At 29.4% G+C, this 21717-nt stretch overlaps 5 protein-coding genes across 8 annotated transcripts; all 5 read left to right on the plus strand.

Moving 5' to 3' along the window:
• The first annotated feature begins 7412 nt into the window (after nucleotides 1–7412).
• Nucleotides 7413–8611, plus strand: LOC105634865 (ethylene-responsive transcription factor WIN1). The gene is made up of 2 exons (XM_012217806.4): nucleotides 7413–7584; nucleotides 7778–8611. Exons 1-2 carry the CDS (start codon nucleotides 7505–7507, stop codon nucleotides 8307–8309), a joined length of 612 nt encoding a protein of 203 aa, XP_012073196.1. The 5' UTR covers nucleotides 7413–7504; the 3' UTR covers nucleotides 8310–8611.
• A 1736-nt stretch (nucleotides 8612–10347) lies between these two features.
• LOC105634866 (SNARE-like superfamily protein) lies at nucleotides 10348–13846 on the plus strand. Its single transcript, XM_012217807.4, has 5 exons — nucleotides 10348–10505; nucleotides 11093–11206; nucleotides 12407–12486; nucleotides 12902–13026; nucleotides 13416–13846. Exons 1-5 carry the CDS (start codon nucleotides 10453–10455, stop codon nucleotides 13485–13487), a joined length of 444 nt encoding a protein of 147 aa, XP_012073197.1. The 5' UTR covers nucleotides 10348–10452; the 3' UTR covers nucleotides 13488–13846.
• Nucleotides 13847–14816: 970 nt separating this feature from the next.
• Nucleotides 14817–15951, plus strand: LOC105634867 (SPX domain-containing protein 1). 2 transcript variants are annotated; one of them, XM_012217808.4, is made up of 3 exons: nucleotides 14817–15231; nucleotides 15316–15439; nucleotides 15658–15951. In XM_012217808.4, the coding sequence occupies exons 1-3, from the start codon at nucleotides 14947–14949 to the stop codon at nucleotides 15813–15815; spliced, it is 567 nt and encodes a 188-aa protein (XP_012073198.1). In that variant the 5' UTR covers nucleotides 14817–14946; the 3' UTR covers nucleotides 15816–15951. The 2 variants fall into 2 exon arrangements, with proteins under 2 accessions (XP_012073198.1, XP_012073199.1); XM_012217809.4 differs by having other exon boundaries at nucleotides 14820–15231; nucleotides 15664–15951.
• Nucleotides 15952–16871: 920 nt separating this feature from the next.
• LOC105634871 (DNA binding / DNA-directed RNA polymerase) lies at nucleotides 16872–19365 on the plus strand. 3 transcript variants are annotated; one of them, XM_020679647.3, is made up of 3 exons: nucleotides 16872–17025; nucleotides 18075–18847; nucleotides 19067–19365. In XM_020679647.3, exon 2 carries the CDS (start codon nucleotides 18124–18126, stop codon nucleotides 18829–18831), a length of 708 nt encoding a protein of 235 aa, XP_020535306.1. In that variant the 5' UTR covers nucleotides 16872–17025; nucleotides 18075–18123; the 3' UTR covers nucleotides 18832–18847; nucleotides 19067–19365. The 3 variants fall into 3 exon arrangements, with proteins under 3 accessions (XP_020535306.1, XP_020535305.1, XP_012073203.1); XM_020679646.2 differs by having other exon boundaries at nucleotides 16873–17025; nucleotides 19064–19365; XM_012217813.4 differs by having other exon boundaries at nucleotides 16902–17025; nucleotides 18102–18847; nucleotides 19064–19365.
• A 413-nt stretch (nucleotides 19366–19778) lies between these two features.
• Nucleotides 19779–21228, plus strand: JHL06P13.2 (embryo-specific protein ATS3B). The gene is made up of 3 exons (XM_012217812.4): nucleotides 19779–19975; nucleotides 20070–20177; nucleotides 20881–21228. The coding sequence occupies exons 1-3, from the start codon at nucleotides 19856–19858 to the stop codon at nucleotides 21139–21141; spliced, it is 489 nt and encodes a 162-aa protein (XP_012073202.1). The 5' UTR covers nucleotides 19779–19855; the 3' UTR covers nucleotides 21142–21228.
• The last annotated feature ends 489 nt before the right edge of the window (nucleotides 21229–21717 follow it).

Raw genomic sequence — 21717 nt, forward strand, 5'->3', positions numbered from 1 at the left:
TAGTTATTTATTTTAAGATAATTTCACTTATCATTATTATTTTTTAATTAGTCTGTTTTTGTTTTTTAAATTATTCAATTGGTTCTTTATTTGAGTTAATCTTATTTTATAGCTCATTTTACATTCTAATTTCTTGATTTCACAATCATGGCCATTGTTATTCTAATCATTAAATAAGTTTATGTACTTTATCATTAAATTATTAACTTGGTGGTAGCTTAAGAACATCATATGCTTGTGTGTTTAATTATATATGGTTAAATCATCGATTTATTCGTGGATTTTATTTAAAAAAATTTCATGGTGTTTTCAATATTTATTTTAACTTATTAAATATTTTAATTTATAAAAATATACATGTTAAATATTTAAATTCGTAAATTTTTCTATTTAACATTTCAACTTACAAGATTGGAAAAATTAAACACTTTTTCAATAATTAAAAAAATATAAAAATTATTATTCCAAAATTATACTAATAGTAAATCAAATTAATACTTTATATATAAAAGCTAAAAAGAATATAAAAAAAAACTATTTTTAGTAGTTTGAAAAGGTTTACAATACTACCAATTTGATAATTTTTTAGAAATATAATAATTCACCATGAAATTTAAGGTTTAAAAAAAATTCAATAAAACATAAAAAAAAAATTATACATTTCACAGATTATATATTGTTTCACATGACTAGAAAAGGTAGTACGTGTAAAAAAAAGTAAGTTTCACATGGCAAGCAAGTATTGTAGATCCCAATTGGCCTTTTTATTGTGGATGCTTCGCATTGAGATAATTTGTTAAGTTGCATCCAATTTTTTAAAGCAAATTATAATATTTATATTCTTAATCAATTTTATTATACTACAAAATGTTAAAAATTAATGATTTTAAGCACTCGCTATTAAAACTATATGCATATTAAAAATTAATATTAGATATATATTTTTTATTAAAGATTATGCTTAAGTTTTTTATTCAGCTTAAGGATTTTTTCTTTTTAGTACTGGGGAAGGGAATTCTAAAGTAATACCATATTATGTTTTATGTTTGCTAAGTGTCAATTGACTTTATAAGTCTGATAAAAAGAGATGAAAAGAAAATTTGAATAGTCGAAAAGCGTCACCCGTCAAAAATGACGATTATAACTTTTTATTTTTTTAATGTAAAGTCTCAATTTTTTTTTTTTTTTTTTTTTTTTTGGCATTCACTATGAAAATTCGACCTGCGTACTCTTTTGGCAATTAGAAGAAGTTTCCTGACAACAAAATGACATGTGATCTTACATTATTTCACATTTGAATGGTATGTTGACGTGTTAGTTAATTTAAGATCTATTCCTATGGATAATAGGCTCAAAGTCAAACTATTTACAATACTGACAGGGGTGATGCTCTGAACTAAGAAGTTTTAAGTTCAATTCTTGATATTTTAATAATTAATTTTAATTTATATTTCTTCTCTTCGTCAAAATGTTTGATGTTCAAACATTATACATATGACATGACCCAATTGGAGAAGAAAAATTTATAATTAAAAAAAAGAAAATAAATACAGAAAGAAACTCGGTTAGCATATACTTTTAATTTCAACTTCTATATCAACAAAAAAAAAAAAAAAAAAAGAAATTCTTTTTTCGTTCAGCACGATGGAAGTGTGATCTTTAAGCTGACAAAAGATCCAAGAAGTAATCATGGATTCTGAAATCATCTTTTGATGACAACTTTTATTTGTTCAAATAATGATCTGATCAAGTGAAAAATAAAAAGAATAAGCATATTGTCATTTTGAAGTAATCTGAAAAAATAAAAAAAGAATTATATTCTTATCTATGATTGTACCTTTATATTATCTTTTTAAAAAAAAAAAAATTCATTCCCCTATTTTTAAAAAATAATTATGACATCCACAATTCTTACTTGAGCTATTATTTTTTTGGTTTTTTTTCCTGTTATAAATTTAGAATAATATGAAAGAAGAGGAGAGAATTTTTTTTTTTTTTTTGGAAAACTATGAAAGAAGAGAAGAGAATTAAGATAAGATAGGAGAATTGATAAAGATGTATATCCAAGTACATTTTATAGCAAGTATTTATATACATGAGGAGTGTAGCTAAGGAAGGTAAATAACCATAATTTTAGGGTCAACAATCCCATAAATTAAGGAAAGGTAATTCCTTAAATCAGGGGAACATGATTTCTCATATACTCATATGTTATTCTAACAGTAAGAAAAAATCTTTTTAATTATAGATCGTGATTTAGTTGACAACATAAGTTGGATATGTAAAAAGAGTTTTAACTATGATTAAGTCCTGAATTAGATAAGGCGGTCCCTAAGGTTCGCATACTGATGATTTAACAAATTTTATTTTAATTAGAAAATTTTATACTTATTTTTGACTAAGTGTTAATTACGTTAATGTAAGCTATCCACGTGTGTTACATTTAAAGAGATTGTTGTAACTTTTTTTAGTAAAACAAATCTTTTTTTTAAATGTCGATAAAAAGGTATTTTTTTAGTAAATAGGGATGAAAAGGCTTAATTATGACTAAGTTTTGAACTCAATTAAGTAGTCTTTGATATTGAAATTTGGATACCGGCGATTTATAAAAAAGAGCTATTTTTTATAAAAAGAATATGATTATGAGATGGAAGTAAAAATTAAAAATATTATAGTTATTTCTAGTAAATAAATAAATGGATGAAGTTGTTAATAAAAATACTTTTTTCGTATCATTTTGTTTACTTATTATTTCTTTTTTTATTTCTTAAAATATTTACAATATTTCTAAATTTAGTCATAAAAATAATTATAACTTTTATGATCTTTCATCAAATGAGAGACTATTATTAACATCTTCAATGAGTTAAAAATATAACATAGCAAAAAAATTTTTATTTATTAAATTTTTAATACGTGTATTTTATCAAATTATGTAAATAAAATATGGGTATAGAGCAAAGTTTACGATCAAACCGGTTCACCGATGAAAAAGTTATCCCTGACCGCATTGTAAAGCAGCCACGTCCACATGTGAGATATTTCACGAGGCTGAGACCCAACAAAAGGTTGCCGACAGGGAGTAATAGTCAATGGCTCTAATCCAACAGTCTAGATGAAAGGAGAAGTCCCATCAGGACCGTTTATGTGATTTAAGGAGAAGATAAAATGGGGCCTTCCTCATAAATCATATCCACGTGTAACCAGTAACGAAATGCCATTATGCCATAAATGTACAACTAGCGTAGGAAAGGTATCTTAAATTATTAAATTCTAGAGTTCAAGTTCTAATCCACAAATGATTCAAGTAACAACCAACGGTCAAACCTTACCAAAAAAATCTTTTTTTTTTTCTTTTTCTTAAATGAAAAAAGTAGCAGATTTATTATAATATATATTACATGTTATTTGAACTTTATTATTTTTAAAATTTTGTCCTTATAACAAGTCAATAAAATTTCATAACGTTGGTAGAAACTTGCACATTCAAAAAATTTCAGTGAACTTGAAATAACATTTGTTAGTAATAAAGTAAATATATAATTATATGTGGTTTGATTGATATTTTTATTTATATGAAGAATGAAATGTCTTAAGTTTGAGTCATCTCGATATAAGAGTTTCTATCGATTTAGTAAGTTTGTGTAGCCCACGCTTATGGGAAAAACTTCCAAAAATTAGATTATTAATTTTTTTTTTCTTTTCAAAATATTTGTAGGTTTGATAGTCAATATAGTGACTATCAAAATGGGCTGTATAAGCCCATGAGTATTCTTAGTATCCACCCATTTTATACAGAAAATGGCCTTCTCAGCCCATGTTAGAAAAGGGGATGGCATTAACCCTTAGGAATCAGGAGGATCACTGCATCTTAAATGTAAAATAAGGCTCTCGTTTGTTTTTGAAAAAATAATTTTTTTAGAAATAAAAATTATTGAAAAAATAAAATAAATATATTTTTATTTTTTGGTTTATATTATTGAAAATGAACTAAAAATTTTAAAATTGAAATTTATAAGATTACAAATATATTTTTAATTATAAAACTTTGTATTTTAAAGACTTATTATTAAAAAATGATAAATTTGTTGTATAATTTATACCAACCAACTATATAAATATCGAAATAAAAGATAAAAAAATAAAAAATAAATTTTAATTAGCATAAAAGGGACTATATATCCAGCTTCAACTAGACATATATAGCTTTGTAAATGCAAAAGTGTTATTATTCGATTATTGTATAAAAATTAATTTAAAAAACGGTATATAAGCAAAAATTTCTTTAAATGGCATCTCAAGCTATAATGTATAGTGTATTGATGAAGTGGTCCTATTTATATTATTATTATGCTAAATGATTATGGTGGGGTTTCAATGAGAAAATAAAATAAATAAATGAATTATTTTAATAAATACACTTTTAAATACTCTATACTTTTGTGTTTAAATTTTTAAAATTATAATTCGTCTCATAAAAATAAACTCGTATCTATTTTCATATTTTTGACTAAGTGATATTTAATCTATCAACAACTAATCTAGAACTACTAACAACTAAATCAACTACTCTCCCTGTCCTATAATTTTTGTCCTATTTTATTTTCATCCGTCTCGATGTTTCTTTTTGTAGGAGTGAATAATATTTCAGTTTTATTATTTTACTCTTATTTAATATGCTTCTTTGTCAATAAATATAATAATCAAATTACTATATTATCATTAATTAAACCTCATTATAAACAAAATCAAAATATCAATCTTTAATCTTTTAATATTATATTATAGTTTGATTAATTCAATATGGATCGTTTAATTTTAATGGAGATTAATAATCGGGTATATTAAAAAAAATTATAATTTTTTAATCTGTATGCAAGTCAAACCGAGATAAAAATTACGGTGGAGATAGCATATATAATTTATATTGATCTTCTAATAATCAGCTAGATCTAAGTACAAGAAATCATCCACTTTTAGATCCTAAGATTTATTGACACTTATCCAACCATAAAAGTTTGAGAGTTTTCTTTGAAAAAGGTTTCAAGAATTTTTGATGACCTATATCAAGAGTAGCTATTGGCATTATTTTATAATTTGAAGTGCTCGTAGGCATTAACTTCTATAATGGACCGTGATTAATGGGTTGGGTGGCTAAATTTAACCTTTAAATTGTTTTATATATATATATATGTATTAATCATGATCATTAACAAATTTAACCCTTAAATGATTTCATACAAAATAATTATTTTATTCTAATTTTATTTTTCATAACCAAGGAAAAAAAAAAACAACAATTACTATTAACTTGCAAACTATTTTACATTAAAAGGTAGAAAGTTATTCGCTATCAATAAACATATTATCATGATAGTTTGATTCAGAAGCGCACTAAACCCTTCTGTAGTTATTTTAAGATAAAGTTGTGGAGTAATTCTTTTTAAAAAGGATTAATCTTTCATCAAACTGTTAAACTAACGAGAAAATAACATTTGGTTGTGGCAAGAAAAAAAATATCGGCAAATGGCAATGAAAGTGAAACTAGAAGTTTCTTTAAACAGTGAAAAAGATGAAGAAGCAAAGGTTTATGTATTGTGAACCCAAGTAGTGTGTATATTAATGATTGGCTTTATATATATATCTTTGCCAACTTCTGTATCTAGTACTTCAACGTGTGTCCATTTTCATATCCTCAGACTCCTCAATTTTATGCTTTGCTTCTTTCTTCTTTACATTTACTGGAAGCTGCCATAAGTCTTTTTCTTCTTCAAGAACAACATAATGCATTTTAATATTTACACTTTGTTAGTGGAATGGAATAAAATACAATATAATATAATGTAATTAAATTTGATTTTAACAGAAGTATTATACTTGAAGCTTATAATTATTTAGAAGATCATTCTTTATACGATAACATTTTATAGTAGATGAACTTTTTTTGGAATGAATTGTTATATTCTCCCTATTTTGTTAAATTTGGCACTTTTAAATTATATTTTTTAAATTTAAAATTTCCCTTTCAAAAATTTAAATTGGTGATATTAATCCATAAGAGGAGACTATATATCATAACTTATGTGGTAAGTAAACGTGTTATTTTTTTTTCTCACATAGCTCATGCATTATATTTAATTCACAATATATTTTTGTTTTCGCACATACATTTTATGTCATATATATATATATTCCAGTTCAATTATATATAAAAAAAATTGCATAATCCATTGTATATATATGGATAATGGATTGACCTTCAATCATGAATATGTTTAAGAATTTGCTCTTTGATAGGTGATACCTCCTATATTGGGTACATGCCAAGGGAGTCTTTCATGGAAAGAAATTGAAGCTGCCCCTTTCATGAAATGAAATAATAAAATTCATCGGAAATCTATTTATTTATTTATTTATTTTTATAGTCATGTCTATTTCATATATGTATACGAGAGACATCTATGGCAATTGATAATTGTATTTGCAACTGCAATTTCCTACACGTAATTTGCAAATTCAGTCAGCAATTAAAGCGGTATGTACATATATAATTTGGTGTATGCATACGACAAGGATAGTTTTTTCATTCTCATGGTCCAAAACTCGAAATTTCTCACTTCTTGAGCGAGAAAATTAACTAGAGTAAATCTAATTTTTATTTTTAATTCTTCTTATTAATTTCATTTAATTCCTATTTAATTTTTATATATGGTATGCACCGATTAAAAAAAATATTAATGTAATTTAAATTTGTTAAAACATATTAATAATATGGAAATATATACAAGTGCAAAACACATACTAAAAAAAATTACATGTGAGGAGTGGAAGGTTTCAAATTCGAGTCTTTTTAACCACGGTGTTTTTACCAATTTGTTGAGTTTAGGAGAAGACAAACTGTTATGTAGTCGGAGTACGTGTGTTATTTCGGTCTATTGAGTCTACCAACGAATAAAAAAAAAAACTTATATAATTAATTGGAACTCTATTTTCCCAAAAAAAAAAAAAAACTTAGAACAGAAAGAAATCTAGTTCGGGTTTTACCATGTTTGGCTATATGAAATCTTAACTATAACTTACAAAAATCCACATCCACCAACAAATTTAGTTTAGGCTTTGCTATCTTTACATGAAATTTAATTACCCTAATTTCAACAATTTCCATTATAGAAAGAAAATGAAGCTAGATAGAGGCATTTAGAGAAGGTCATGGTACAAATGGTGCCCTAATAATTATTTACTCAATAATGGCTGGCAATGGAAAAAATTCTGATCTCATTGGAACCTATTGTAGGGTAGATACCATCCAAAGGACCACAAAGTTAGGGCAATTAGCTTTGTATAACTTATTACTTAGTAAATAAATAAATACATCTACCCTTAGTTCGTGATGATAAAATTTTTGTATATATATCTTCATCGCCATTCCCAACTAATTCTATTCTTACTCAATAATCTCTCTCTTTCTTTGAGAAAGACAGACAGAGTACTTAGTGACAGTAATATGGTACAATCAAAGAAGTTCAGAGGTGTCAGGCAACGCCACTGGGGCTCGTGGGTTTCTGAGATTCGTCATCCATTACTGTACTTTTCATTTTCCAATGTCTATCTATCTATCTATATATATATCTACTCATCTACCCATCTTCTCATAAACGCAGCTTAATTTGGTTTTTTTCTCTCTTCTTCTCCTTCTTTTCTTTCAATGGAAACTTATATATAACATATTAAGTATTAACAGTCTTGTTGTTGTTGTTTGTGTGTTTTTGTGATATAGGAAAAGAAGGGTGTGGCTTGGTACATTTGAGACAGCTGAAGAGGCAGCAAGAGCCTATGATGAGGCAGCAATTTTAATGAGTGGCCGTAATGCCAAAACCAACTTCCCTGTGGTTACGAGTAATCAAGAAGGCATTAGTAATGACAAGTCTTCATTATCCTCTCCTTTGAGTACTAGTGCACTATCTTCCTTTCTTAAAGCAAAGCTTCGCAAATGTTGCAAGTCTCCTCCTTCTCTCACTTGCCTAAGGCTTGACACTGAGAATTCTCATATTGGGGTATGGCAAAAGCGAGCTGGACCGCGCTCTGATTCAAATTGGGTTATGATTGTTGATCAGCTTGGAAAAAAGGATGAAGAAGAAGCCAAGCCTAAACTGTCTTCGTCAGAAACAACAGAAATATTAATAGGGCAAGAAGTTGGCCATGTTGGTGGTGGTAACGATGGTCGTGGCGGCAGCGGCGGCCGTGATAGTTTAGATGAGGAGCAGAGGGTAGCATTGCAAATGATAGAGGAACTACTCAATAGGAACTGAGGGAGCTAAAGTGGGTTGATAGCAAGGACATTATGCTGGACTAGTCAATATTATTAGTTCCATGTGAAGTTCCTTTCCGTTGCATATTTTTCTGCATATTTTTCTGCTTGTTTTTCCAAAGTTGGAGTATGTTGATTTAAGTTCATAAGGAGGGGATATTAATATTTTCTATATACATATATTTTACCAATTTATGTGTATGATTAAGACCCTCCATTGTTATTCCTTTGTGTAAGATATTTTGGTTGATATATATATTGGTTTATTGAAGAAAATAAATGGAGTGGGGACATTTTATTCTCCTTTGTCATTCTCTTGTTTGTGACTTATGTCCTTCTAATTTCAAAAACAAATCATGAAATGAGAAAAAGTAGAAAATTTTCCAATTAAAAACTTATTGATACCTTTTACTAAAAAAAAAAAATATGTACTACCTAATCAATCAAGTGTTGTTTGCTTGATTTTTATACTTTCGAATAAAATGAGAAGTCTCGGATTTCAAGTCCACCGTATTACAAGAGTTTTTGCCAATTTATGAGTTAATGAAAGGATGACTCTTATTGTGTAGCCCATATTATTATTTCTGATCATTTGACATTCTTAACACTTAAATGCCTTTCAAACGTGAGTATATTTAAAATCAGTTTTGGACCAAAACAGTTTTAGACCCTACTCATCATTTTGGTCCAACACTTGCAATTTGCAATATCAATAGCAAGCCAACATTAATAAAAGTTGTCCATACTTCTGAAGCTTTTGAAACCCATGTGATGGAAGGAACAAGAAAATGGCATGCATCAAATATGATTTAATGTTCTTGTAAAGGAAAAGACAATAAGAGCTATATTGACTTAAAGTGGAAGCATATCCTAGTTGGTGGCTCATCATCAATTCTCTTCATTGCCAATTCAAAGATAATTAAGCTAACTACTAGGATAGTTTTAGTGTCGAAATTGTAAAAAGAATAATAATGGTGGCATTTATGGAGATTTTAATTAATTCATTGATTGGCTACTAAGGGATAGGTAGCTTTACCTTTCATATTTCTTTTTTCATTGGAGTCTAATTTAGCATATTCATAATAATTGGACCACCATATAGTAATTGAATCAATGATTATATTATACAAAATTTACACCACTCGTTGAAAGGTACTTTTTATTATCCACAAGGAGTGACTCAAGTAGTAAGATACATTTAAGTTCAGTGGACGATTTCTGTAAGATCATTGGTTCAATTTGTAGAAAAAGAATTTGTAGTAAGCGTTAATCACAAATCTAACATCGATAATAATTTCATCATAAAAAAAATAAAGATATTTATAGTACAATTAAAAAAAAAAAAAAAGAAGGCCCTTCAAATTTTTTGAAGCTCATAATTACTCTAGACTCTAGAGTTTAGTTCTAAACTACAACTAAAGGTTAATGGATCTTTGGGTTTGGGCTCTGCTTATGCCTAAGATGTATACTTAAATTTCATTGTACAATAATTAATCAATAACCATCAAATGAAAGGTTGAATATTATACAAATATCTTTTAAAATTCATTACTATCCCATATAATTCATCAATTATGAATCAAGTCTAAGAAATTTTGGAGGGCTAGTTTAATAACTACATAAATTTCACATTTTGGGAAATTTATGATATGAGTTTAGGTTGACTAGCTATGTCAAATAATGAGGTTTTAATTATTTAGTTCATCCAATTCCTTAACATTAAAATTAAATAAAAAGAAGAATTTACATTTTTCGAGAGAGATCCGATTAAAAGGGTAAAATGAGATTGAATTCATTATATTTCATTTAATTTTAATGAAAAATTAATATTTTCTTAAGTGATTAAATAGTTAATAGAATGAAAATTAAGGAACCATAATATATTTTTATTGTTAAGAAAAAAAAAACTAGCATCTTAGGTTAAACCTTACATAGTTTATGTTAAAAAAAATTGGAGGTTAATGTACAAAATTGCACAAGATTAATATGATTATGTAAATTTTTGATACATGAGGGTCCAATAAATAAATAATTTCGTAGCTTGGTCGAGTTATTCCGGTTTCACTTGGTGCCAGAAAATATAACAGAACGGAAAGGAAAGGAAAAGACAGGAAAATTTAAAGGAAGAGAAGAAATCCAGAAACATGATACTTGCTGTATTGTTTGCTAATGTTGAAGGCAACATCCTAATTGAACGGTACGCATCAATCTCCTCCTTCATGGCTCATAATCATAACTTCTTTCACGATGCGTCTCGCTGTTATTAGATCAATATAACCTTACTGTTGAGCTGCTGTGTCCTTGTTTTTTGTTTAATTTTTTCGATTTTTGGTAGGTTTTTCTTTGTTTTGAATGCCCTTTTGTGTTGAATCTTACTGAGTTCCGGGTTTTGTTGAATCAATTTTCTGTAAATGGTGCTGTTCCTATCGTACTTTGGTTAACATCTATAGTGATTTGGGTCTTGAAAGAAGCGACCTCATTTGAAAATGCTAAGAGTTAGAATCATGTTTATCTGAATAGGAGTTCATTAGGACGGAAGCAAAATTAAAGAGGATAGCTTTTGATTGAGAATTATAAACAAATTGTGACCTATTTCGCAATATTTCTATAATTAAGATACAAAAGACTGCAGTTTTGAATTTTTTTTTTGACTGGGGCAATATATCCTGTGGGGAGCAAGATCTCCGCTTTGCCTCGGAGGTGAATAGCGTTAGGATAAAGAGAGATTCATGAAAAGAATGATTGCTGCTGTTTATAATCCAACAATCTTTCCAACTGTTGCAGGTTTAGTGGAGTGCCAGCTGAGGAACGGCTGCACTGGAGATCTTTCTTAGTTAAGCTGGGTGCTGATAATCTTAAAGGTGTAAAAAATGAAGAGCTTCTCGTTGCTTCCCACAAGTATGTATGCTTCTGTTCTTTTAGGAGTTTATATTTAGGTGTAACATCTATTATTGGAATAGATAACCTCGTTGAAACTGTTTGGGTTTAAAATGTGATTTTAATGTACAAATTATGTCTTATTTACATCCAATATAAAATTTTATCTACTATGCATTTGTCATTTTTGTTCATCTGATTTATAGTTACTAGAGTCCTGGTGTCCTTTTCCCCAGAACTATTGATGTTTAATCCTTTCAATAACTTGTTGATGACCTGGAAACTGCCTGGGAAAGATACTGACCTGGGTTGTGGGCATAATTTTTCATATGAGTCGACGCCAATTGCAACATAAAGCTGGAGTTCTAAACTTGATGAGTTAATGAAGTGTCTTATTGGAGAAAATTATACTTCCTGAAATTTTGATGGTTGTTCTATGTACTAGATTTGAGCTTTCTGCTGCCTATTTCTGCATTTTTTTGTTATTAATATACATGTTTGACAGTTTAGCACTTAATTGCATTTAAAACGATTGGATCCCAGAGACATCTGAAAGCAAAGAAAAATAGTTATCTTCTATATATATAGGAGTTAGTGAAGTGTTTTCATGGTGTCATTACCACTTTCTTGTTTAGCCATTGTGAATTTCACTTTGATTTAAATGCATAATAGATGTCAATAATTCAGAAATGACAGTGCACTGTCTACATGCTGTTGCATGTCATGGAATAGTACAATGAGTGATGTATGAAACTTTAGCTATTTCAAACTGAGGTTAATAGATTTGTTAAATCTTAAACAATCTACTGTTAGCTCTTATTGAATTCTTGATGTATGTTAAAGTTATTGAATTAGCTTTCCCATAAACGTTTGTCTTAATTTTCAATTCATGAATGCATAGAGCAGTATTTGCAATTGATTTTTCTACAGTTGAACCATGAAGAGGTACTTTTTTTTTATTATTTTTCTCTAAAAAGCTGAACAAGTTGAATTGCCAATTTTATTATTGTAAAACACAGAATTGGTGGGGACAGAAAACTTTTGGACGTCCTTGTAGGCATAGAAACTTAAACCATGCTCATTGATCTCATTTTTGACTGGATATTTGATTCTATATTTGTATGTCTCTTTCTTTTTTCACCCAAATAATTCTTCATTATTCTATTTTATTCCTCTTGACTTATGGTTGTATCATTGTTTTTTTTTTTTCCCCTTCAACAGGTCAGTTTATATTGTGTACACAGTGCTTGGGGATGTCAGCATTTTTGTTGTAGGCAAGGATGAGTATGATGAACTTGCCTGTGAGTGTTCTCTACTTTTAAGAATCACCTAATTTCTTATGCAAAGATGGAAGCTAATTAAGCTTATAGGTTTAAAATTATTCTGAGGTTCAAGTCCCTCCAGATTAAAAATCCCTTTAATTTAGTTTATCATCTAGCTTAAATGACTGACAATTTCAGCTTTAATTTCTTCCTCTCTAGTCCACCACCTATTATCACAGTCTACTAAGAGGGGAAATTAGCATTTCACTGTGAAATAAAGGAACGTTACCCCTTTTTATGATGCAACTATTTGACTGTAATAACAAAAATTACAGTCAAAAAAAATGAAGATTAGAAAATGGCAAAAAACGGGAAGATTCTGACAGCAGTTTATTGTATTACTGATGATCACCTTCGTTTTCCTTTTTCTTTTCCCTGTCTGCTCTTTCTGTAGTGGCAGAAGTCATCTTTGCTATCACTTCAGCAGTGAAGGATGTATGTGGGAAGCCTCCAACTGAGCGTCTTTTCCTTGACAAGTATGGAAAGATATGTCTATGCCTCGATGAAATTGTTTGGAAGGTAAAGATGCTAATTTAAAATTCTTCATATCTGTTTAGCATTGAGTATGAAATTGCATTTTTGCTGTTTCATAATTTTTATGACCAAATTCCTATTGCTTTTCGTTAACAAATTCAACGTGGTAGTTTGCGTGATAAAGTCACAGCTGCAATCTGAAATATACTTATAACAATAACGACAACAACTAAGTCTTACTCCCAAACTAATTGGAGTAGGCTATATGAAATATACTTATTGAACAAATTGGAGATCATATTCATAACGTTTCTGAGATATTTTTGGGTGATTTATTTTTAATGCAATATATATAATTGATGGAAAGTAAAACAATTTTGCTGCCTGTTATTTCTTCTATATCAAACATAAAAACTTTTTCCCCATTCTTCAAGGGATTGCTGGAGAATACGGATAAAGATAGGATTAGAAGACTGATGAGGCTAAAACCTCCAACAGAGTTCTGAGTCCAAAGACTGTTTGCGGTAACCAGCCAAATGGAGAAGATGGGATAGTTTTTTTGCATCACATGGATGACTCTGGATTTTTATTGCCTCCAAATAATCACCTTTTGTATTTTCTTTTGCACTCGGGCAGAAGCTGTTGCATCCTGCTTTTATATCCTTGCTGATGACAAGTTTGAATATCAATATATTTACATTGATGGAATGCTATGAAACTGTTAAGAAATATTGAAATTAGACTTTACTGTTCTAGTATGGTGACATCTGAAAATTTCTGTAGATTGATTGGATGTATAGAATCCCAAGTTCTCTGATGACTCGATTCAGCCTTCAATGGGACCTTTTGTTTCTTGTTTGCCTTATGTGGCCTCTGATGGATGATTTCCAGTTCCAAATAATAATAATAATAATAATAATCTTACGTCTGAAATAGATGGTGCAAACAGACACATCTCCAATTCTGTATGTAAATTGCTCAGTGTTTTCTTCCTGAACGGTTTGCCGTCTAGGCTAAGGTTATGTAATTAATTAAGCTCTTAAATTCCCATCTTAAGGTTTGATTTTTTGGATTATTTGAAATGCAGAGCACATTAATTCTTGAATCCAACGTCATAATCTTGCAAGAAAGAGGCGTCCTCTACACAAATTACATCAATTAGCTTCTCGAAAGAAGAAGACAACAAATAACTGTATAGCAAAACCATTTTTCGTTTTCGTTTGGTTTAAGGAAATACCCCACAGTATTATTGGCTTAGGACAGGTTTGACTTCCAAGCAAATTGCGTAACTGAAAATATGAGTTCTTAAAGAAAAAAAATTACTGTTTTTATAATTCCTTTTGACTTAATCACCAGAAACACCCAACCTTTTTCAACAATTGCAATTGTGCTTAAAAACTCAAAAAAATAAGCAATTTTATCCTAATTTTAAGGGACTAGTTGTAACTTTGCCCACCATAAGGGTTGTGCTAGAATTGAGTTTAAATGATGGGTTAACACTAAAAATGATGAGTATGATTAGATTTGTTTATGGGTTACACTTAAATATGAAAAATGTTAAAATTTTTAAAATCCGACTAATTCATTTCATCGTCTCAGTCGGACGCGCTATTTGATATTAATCAAACAGGTATCTCCAGCCTATTGAGCTATTTGAATAAATGGGTATAATTGCAATGCATTTTCGAAATTAGGACAAAACAATCTATTTTGAAATACTTGGGCATAATTATAATTTTTGAATTAAAATGGGATCTCAAGTCATTTTTTTTTTTTTTTCTCTCGATTGATTCGAGGAAATATGCTTACTTGTTTAAAGCGTAAAGATGGCTACTTAAAGAGAATATTTTGGTGCAGAACTAGAGAATATGCTGGTTTTGTTAGTATATATGAAATCTGTTAATCTCATTTTCCTTCTCTTACAGCGAAGAAGATCATTAATTAAGCAAAGAAAGGAAAGAAACAATGAAGTACGGAAAGAGACTTCGCAACGAGATAGAAGGAACTTTTCCAGAATGGAAAGGTCAGTTCATATCTTACAAGAAATTGAAGAAGCAATTGAAGTTGATTTTTCCTGGATCTGGAAGATTTGGTTCTACTTCCAGATGGCCAAGATTTGCTACGAGAAGATTTCTGGAAGTCAATAATATGGGAATTAGAATTGGTTTTACAAGATTATTAGATAATGAACTCAATAAGATTAATAGGTTTTATTTTGATAAAGAGGAGGATTATATTATTAGATTAAAGGTATTTATCTGCTTTTTCTTTTTATCATTTTTTTGTTTGTTAATTAAAATTACTTTATTATTATAAATAATTTGGTTGCTTCAGGAGCTGCAAATCAGGGCAGCAAATTTGCAGAGTGATGAAGAGAAACTACAAGTTCAGAAGGATATTTTGGATTTTCATGGAGAAATGGTTTTGTTGCTGAATTACAGTGTCCTTAATTTCACAGGTACTTCTTTCTTCTTCTTCTTCATTTTTTTTTTTTTTTAAAGAATTGGATTAGGGTCTGCCTCTAATATTATCATATAAGATTTGAATTTGTCGATTAAAGTTTAATTATTATTACATGGAAGATTATGGTAATTTGTTTTTGTTGCGAGTAAAATAGGCCATGATAATTAATATAATGTTAATGCACAAGCAACGGCTCTAACAATTGTTGTGAAGAAACAGGAGTGGTGAAGATAGTGAAGAAGCACAACAAGCGGACAGGCACAAATTTTCAGTTTTCGTCATTGCCATTCTTCTCCACTGATCTGCTTTACAAGCTTATGAAGGAATGTGAAACAATGCTTCGTCGCCTCTTTTTTCCTGATGACACTTGAAAACCCCATCTCCAAGCTACCAATATATATATATCTCTGAGAATAAAATAATGTGTTTAGGGTTCGATCTCCTGTTGATGAACTTTTCTTTTTACTACCTGAATTAAATGTGGCTGCAATCCATGTTTTTATATTACACATTTATACTTACAGAGATTCTATAGTATAATATTATAACTTTACTGTTAAAATTGAATAGATTTTTGCTTTCTTTGAATGGGAATTAAGTAATAACAACTAAAAAAGTAAATTCTATTTCTCAAATAATTTGATATTTTTATCGGGAATGTTTCCAGTTTGAATTTGAGTAAATGGATAATTTTTTAAGAAAATGAAAAAAAAAATTCTCATTATATAATTTATTTCAATTTCATTCCTTCAAAAAAAAAAAAAAAAGTTTAACCCATTATTCAAATGCAATTCATGTAAATTAGTGGAAGAATTCTTATATGTATTGTATCTATCACGTAATTTATGAATTGATCGTGACTAAGATTTTCTCCTTAATAATGGGATATCTCATAGCAACATGTTGATTAAATGGAAGATAAATACTCAATTTGATGCTAAATTTTTATTGGATATTCAATGCAGTCTAAAATTAATTTTTGAACTAATTTAAGATATAACCTCTTAACTATATGATCTTCAAAAAAAACCTCTTAACCATATGATTATCTTGCCACATTTCATGTTAAATATAACAAAGTATTAAGTTTTATAAGTTTATAATATTTAAAATTAAGAAAAAGTTAAATTGAATTCTCGTTTTTCTTTTTTATCTTCCACAATAATAGTTAATTTTTTTATGTTTTTATATTTTGAATTTTCCAAACTTTTATTATTTTAAAAGATTTTAAAATAGAGAATTTTACATTTTACATTTTTACCAAAAATGGGTAAATTTGTCTTAAACTTAAAATTTATGTCCTTAATTGATCTAAAGTGGAAGGATCATATTAAGTATTTATGCTTTTCTCACACACAAGAAAAAAAAAAAAAGTATTTATGCTTAAATAAATAAGGTCATACAAAAAAACAAAATGTGGAAATGACAATTTTAACCTCACCTAGGGGAGTTTTTCACTACACCTGGACAACTCGCCTTCAATGGAATTCGAGCTTTGTAACTTGGTGGGTCATTAACTTTCAAATAAAAAAGAACGAGTTAGGGTTTCAGTGTAGCCCTCTCCATCTAACTCAATAGCAAGTAAGCTTATTTGAAATATTTTGATATGATATTGTTTTTTTTTTTTCACCCTTCGTTTATTTGCACTGGTGTTAGAATTGAATTGGGTCGAATTTCATATCTAAATTGGGTCTCTCTTTTTTGCGTATGATCTGTTTGATTATTTGCCTAAAAGGAAAGTGGATATTGATTCTTACCTTACTTTTTGTTGACAGCAAGTAAATTTGTTCACCTGGATATTTTCATATATTTGAACTCTGAATTAAAATGTTTTGAAGAGTTTTGGTTTTGTTTATCCTATATATATATATATATCTTCTGTTTTCTCGTTTGGGTGTCATCAAACTCAAAATGCATGTGGAGATTGGAAATTTGTGACAGTGTGGTGTTACTTTATATTTCTTTAGTCTTGGGAGGGAAAAGAATAGGCAAATTTAGGTTGATCATTGATGATTGTGATTTTGGAGATGATAGGGCTGCTACTGCTTAGAAACTGTGTCAAATGATAAATGAATTGCTAATGTTAAAGCTTTGGAATTCATACAGGAGAAATAAAGAAATATCCTTTTGTAAGTGAACTTATCTGTGATAAATAAATGAGGCATCAAAATTCGTTTCTTCAAAATTTCTGAGTGATGTTGTCTAGAAATGTCTTTAGATAGTTTAGCTTTAGCATGAATAAATAGCATACTTTGCATCTAGGATCTCCTTAAAAGATGATATACCAATAATACTGGAAAATCAAAGAAATATAAAATGATGATTTCTATGTCTCATTTGTTTTGGCCTCGTTCAGACTTGAATTTCAGCTCGAGCAAGCAAGAGCCTTTAGTTGACTTAATCAACATGAATGTGTGTTTTTTTTTTTTTTTTTTTTTTCTCCAGTTGAAGATATTAACATAATAAATTATAAAGGTAGCTGATGTGCTTGTCTTCTACAACTTTCTATGTAAATGGTGGAATTTCTGATTTAACTGTTTCTTGCAGGAGAACTCTTCTCAAATTGCTTAACAAGAAAAGTGTATTTCTAATTGCAACTAAATCTTCAATTTTTTCTTTGTTTTGTATAGTCGAGATTGAAGCAAAATAAGTTTCAGGTTTGCTTTCCTTTAAATAGGAATGAGTCGATTCCAGGGACAAAAGCGGAAACAGCCAGAATCAAATTCTTCAGCTCAATCTTTGACAGAACATGAGCAGGCCCTCTATAATGCGATACGAAGCAAACAAGATATGGGCATCTGGACACGGGACATGAAACGAGAAACCAATCTTCCAGATACTGTGGTTAATAAATCTCTAAAGGTTCTTCAGGCCAAGAATCTGATAAAAGAGGTGGTAAACATACAAAACAAGGGTAGGAAATATTACATGGCAACAGAATTTGAACCGTCAAAAGAAATCACTGGAGGGACATGGTATGTTGAAGGGAACCTTGATACAATGTTTATAGGGGTTCTGAAAGACCAGTGCAAAAAACAAATAGAAAAGCTGAAAGTTGCTACCGTGGAGGCAGTTACGGACTTCATTAACAGAACTGGAGTCTCAACTGTGCATTTAACAAAACAGCAGATTGAAGAGATTTTGAAGGCATTAGTTTTGGACAACAAGGTCACGGAAGTGAAGAGTAATGGAATGGGTGAATTTGCTTCAATTCCAGTTGGCAAAGTTTGTTACAAAAGCATTGGTAAGGGAAGCAGTGGAGATCCAAAAATCGGCGCAATGGCATCCATTCCCTGTGGAGTCTGTCCGCGGATAAAGCATTGTACACCTAATGGCATCATTTCTCCACAGACTTGTGTCTATTACGGCAAGTGGTTGGAATTTTAACTTGATCGTGTTTCAGGTAAAAATTTCTAGGATGGTTTGGCATAATTTTTTGTTGGCATAAGTTTTGACTTTATACAACATTAATAATGTCTCAAGTGATTGAAACTGTCGTATATAGCTCTTAAAGGTATTCTCTTTTAGCTTCCTGTGTTGGTATGTAATTTGATTCTGCCTTTATCATTCTTCACTCTGCATAAATTCGTCCATTTGATTAAGATTTCATCTTTTATAGTAGGGAAATCATTTTGAGCTGCGCAGAGATTTTTTCGGTCTTCCAATGTATTTGGGCTCGTGAAGAACTGAATATTATGTTAGGCCTAGCCACAGGCCCGCTTTCAAACTGGAACCAGCCCGTTCAAAATTGGGCCCGGAGTTGTCCTTGTCCAACGACAATTTATTTATTTATTTATTTCAATTGTCAGTGGAAAAGGTCGTACTGTCTCCTAAATTCATGTGGCCACTAAACGACATGGAATAATAAGCATTATATGTTTTGTAGTTTTCCAAATTAATAATCTCAGATTCTCGATCTAATCCTTTTTTGTTTTTTTCTATGACCTAATCTATTTCGTTGATAGAAAATGCTAAGATGTATCATTAGATATAGATAAAGTAGACCGATTGGATCAGTAAAAATAAATTAAGAATAAATTTTATGGCAATTAAATTAATAGACAATTAGATTAACAGAAATAAATTGGTTAGCCAATTGTATAATGATTAAATAACTAAATTAAAAATAAATTTGATGGTAATTAAATTAATAGACAATTTTTTAGAAGGAAAAAAGAAAAAAAAGGAAATTTCTTAATTACGTAGGTTTTGGTTGTATTATCAAAAGCAGCCTTCTAAAAATAACATATTCCTTCCGAGAAACGGCAATGTTATAAGACTGATATGCCCTTGTACGCTAGAAAGCTCTTTGATATGTATATATATATAGTATGTGCTAATTGCAATACAACAAATCGGAACCGACCGAAAGATCATCTCAAGCTGAGTCTATTTCTCTCTTTCTGAAGCGATGGAAAGCAAATTACTGACGTTTTTGCTCTTCTTGGCCTTTTTATTCAATCTTTCACAAGCTAGGCTAGTCCTTTCCCTGCCACAACCTCTTCGATCTTTCAAGATCAACACTACCCAGGTATTTATGGATTTGATTTGAAGTTTGTTTTAATTTATAATTTCGATTTTGCTCATCTACATTTTTTTTTGTTGTTAATTATCTGCGTTTTCAGACTGCAAATAGCTGTCCTTTCACTGTAAAGATAAGCACAAGCTGTTCTTCAACTCGGTATACGCGAGATCGCATTAGCCTTTCTTTTGGTGATGCTTATGGCAATCAGGTGAGCCTCTGTAGACCTAATAATTGTGTTTGGAATGATAAGAGAAAGAAGAATAAACATAATTATGAATGGGAATTATGGGAAAATTAGGTTTTTAGCAGCTCATGGAGTCTCAGTGTCTGTCTCCAAATTAGGCCGTTGATCTTATATATAATGTTGGTCCTTTTATTCAATATTTTTGTTGTTCCATTGTTAAGAACAATTAAGATATAGCATTAGAATATATTTATCTTATTATTTAATATTTTAAAAGCTAATAGTAGGTTGTTACCGGTTTGGATCTTGAAATGTAAAATTCATGAATTTTTGCAGAACTTATGGAACTTGTTACATTGTTTGATTGAAGAATAAAATTCTCAAATTTGAAGGATGTTTTTGAAATAAAATTAACTGACTTAAATTTCTTTAGTAATAAAAAACAATGGAATTAAGAATAAGAAATTCCATGAGATTTTTTTCTCTTTTTCAAAATGATAGAATTGAAGTCACAATGAAAATTATCAATTTTATTCATTTTGATTCATTTTTCTCTACCAATTTGTATTCGGTAACACAATATTTGAGCTAGTTTTTAGATGTTAATGTATTTTTTTATAAAAGGTTAACGTTGTAACATTTAGCTTTTAGGAACTATGTTATGTAATGAAAAATGTGAAACAATTTCTATAATTTCTGGCATTACTTTGTATATGAATGATGGCAGGTGTATGTTCCAAGGCTAGATGATCCATATTCAAGAACATTTGAGAGTTGCTCAACAGACACATTTCAAGTAACAGGACCTTGTACATACCAAATTTGCTATTTGTACCTCTATAGGAGTGGCTATGATGGGTGGAAGCCAAAGACTGTGACTGTCTATGGGCACAACACTAGAAATGCTGTATTTACCTACAACATTTTTATTCCTAATGATATTTGGTATGGTTTTAATTATTGTAATAGAGCTTCTGCCTCTACTTGATCAGTAATTGATAGGTTTCTGTTAGTATTATTTCATTGTCATATTTTCACATTCTCCTTCTATGTAATAAATGAGAGCTTTTTGGGATCTGAATGAGTTTGATAGAGAATGGTAATGGATGAAATATATTAATTGAAAAGTATAATGAAATATTAACATCTGAGGAGTTGGCTTAGCTTAATTGATGGAGGCGTTTGTTCATCACTTTGTTGACCAACATTGAATTATATTATTCCTCCAATATGTAAAAAAAATATATGTTATGTATTTAGACTAAGCTCAAAATAAGATTTAATCTTGGTAGATGGATGCATGAAATAGCAAACTTAGTTTTTGTAAAAAAAAAAAAAAAATTATTATGAAATTAATGGATGTCTTTTTGGGTTAAAGTGTATATTCCTGTGTCATATACGACTAAAAGTCTATTACATGGGCTAGAAAGTCTATATTCCTAAAACTCTAAAATGGAAAATTAGCTATATTAAAATGTATGGAAAAATAGCTATTTTTATATAGCTATATAAAAATGGAAAAGTTATCACAAAATAGGTCTGTTAGACCTCACATGAATGAAAA

Source organism: Jatropha curcas, chromosome 1, assembly GCF_041381405.1.
Source record: "Jatropha curcas cultivar XTBG-Jc1 chromosome 1, XTBG_Jcur_1.0, whole genome shotgun sequence".
In the NCBI taxonomy this organism is placed as follows: domain Eukaryota; kingdom Viridiplantae; phylum Streptophyta; class Magnoliopsida; order Malpighiales; family Euphorbiaceae; genus Jatropha; species Jatropha curcas.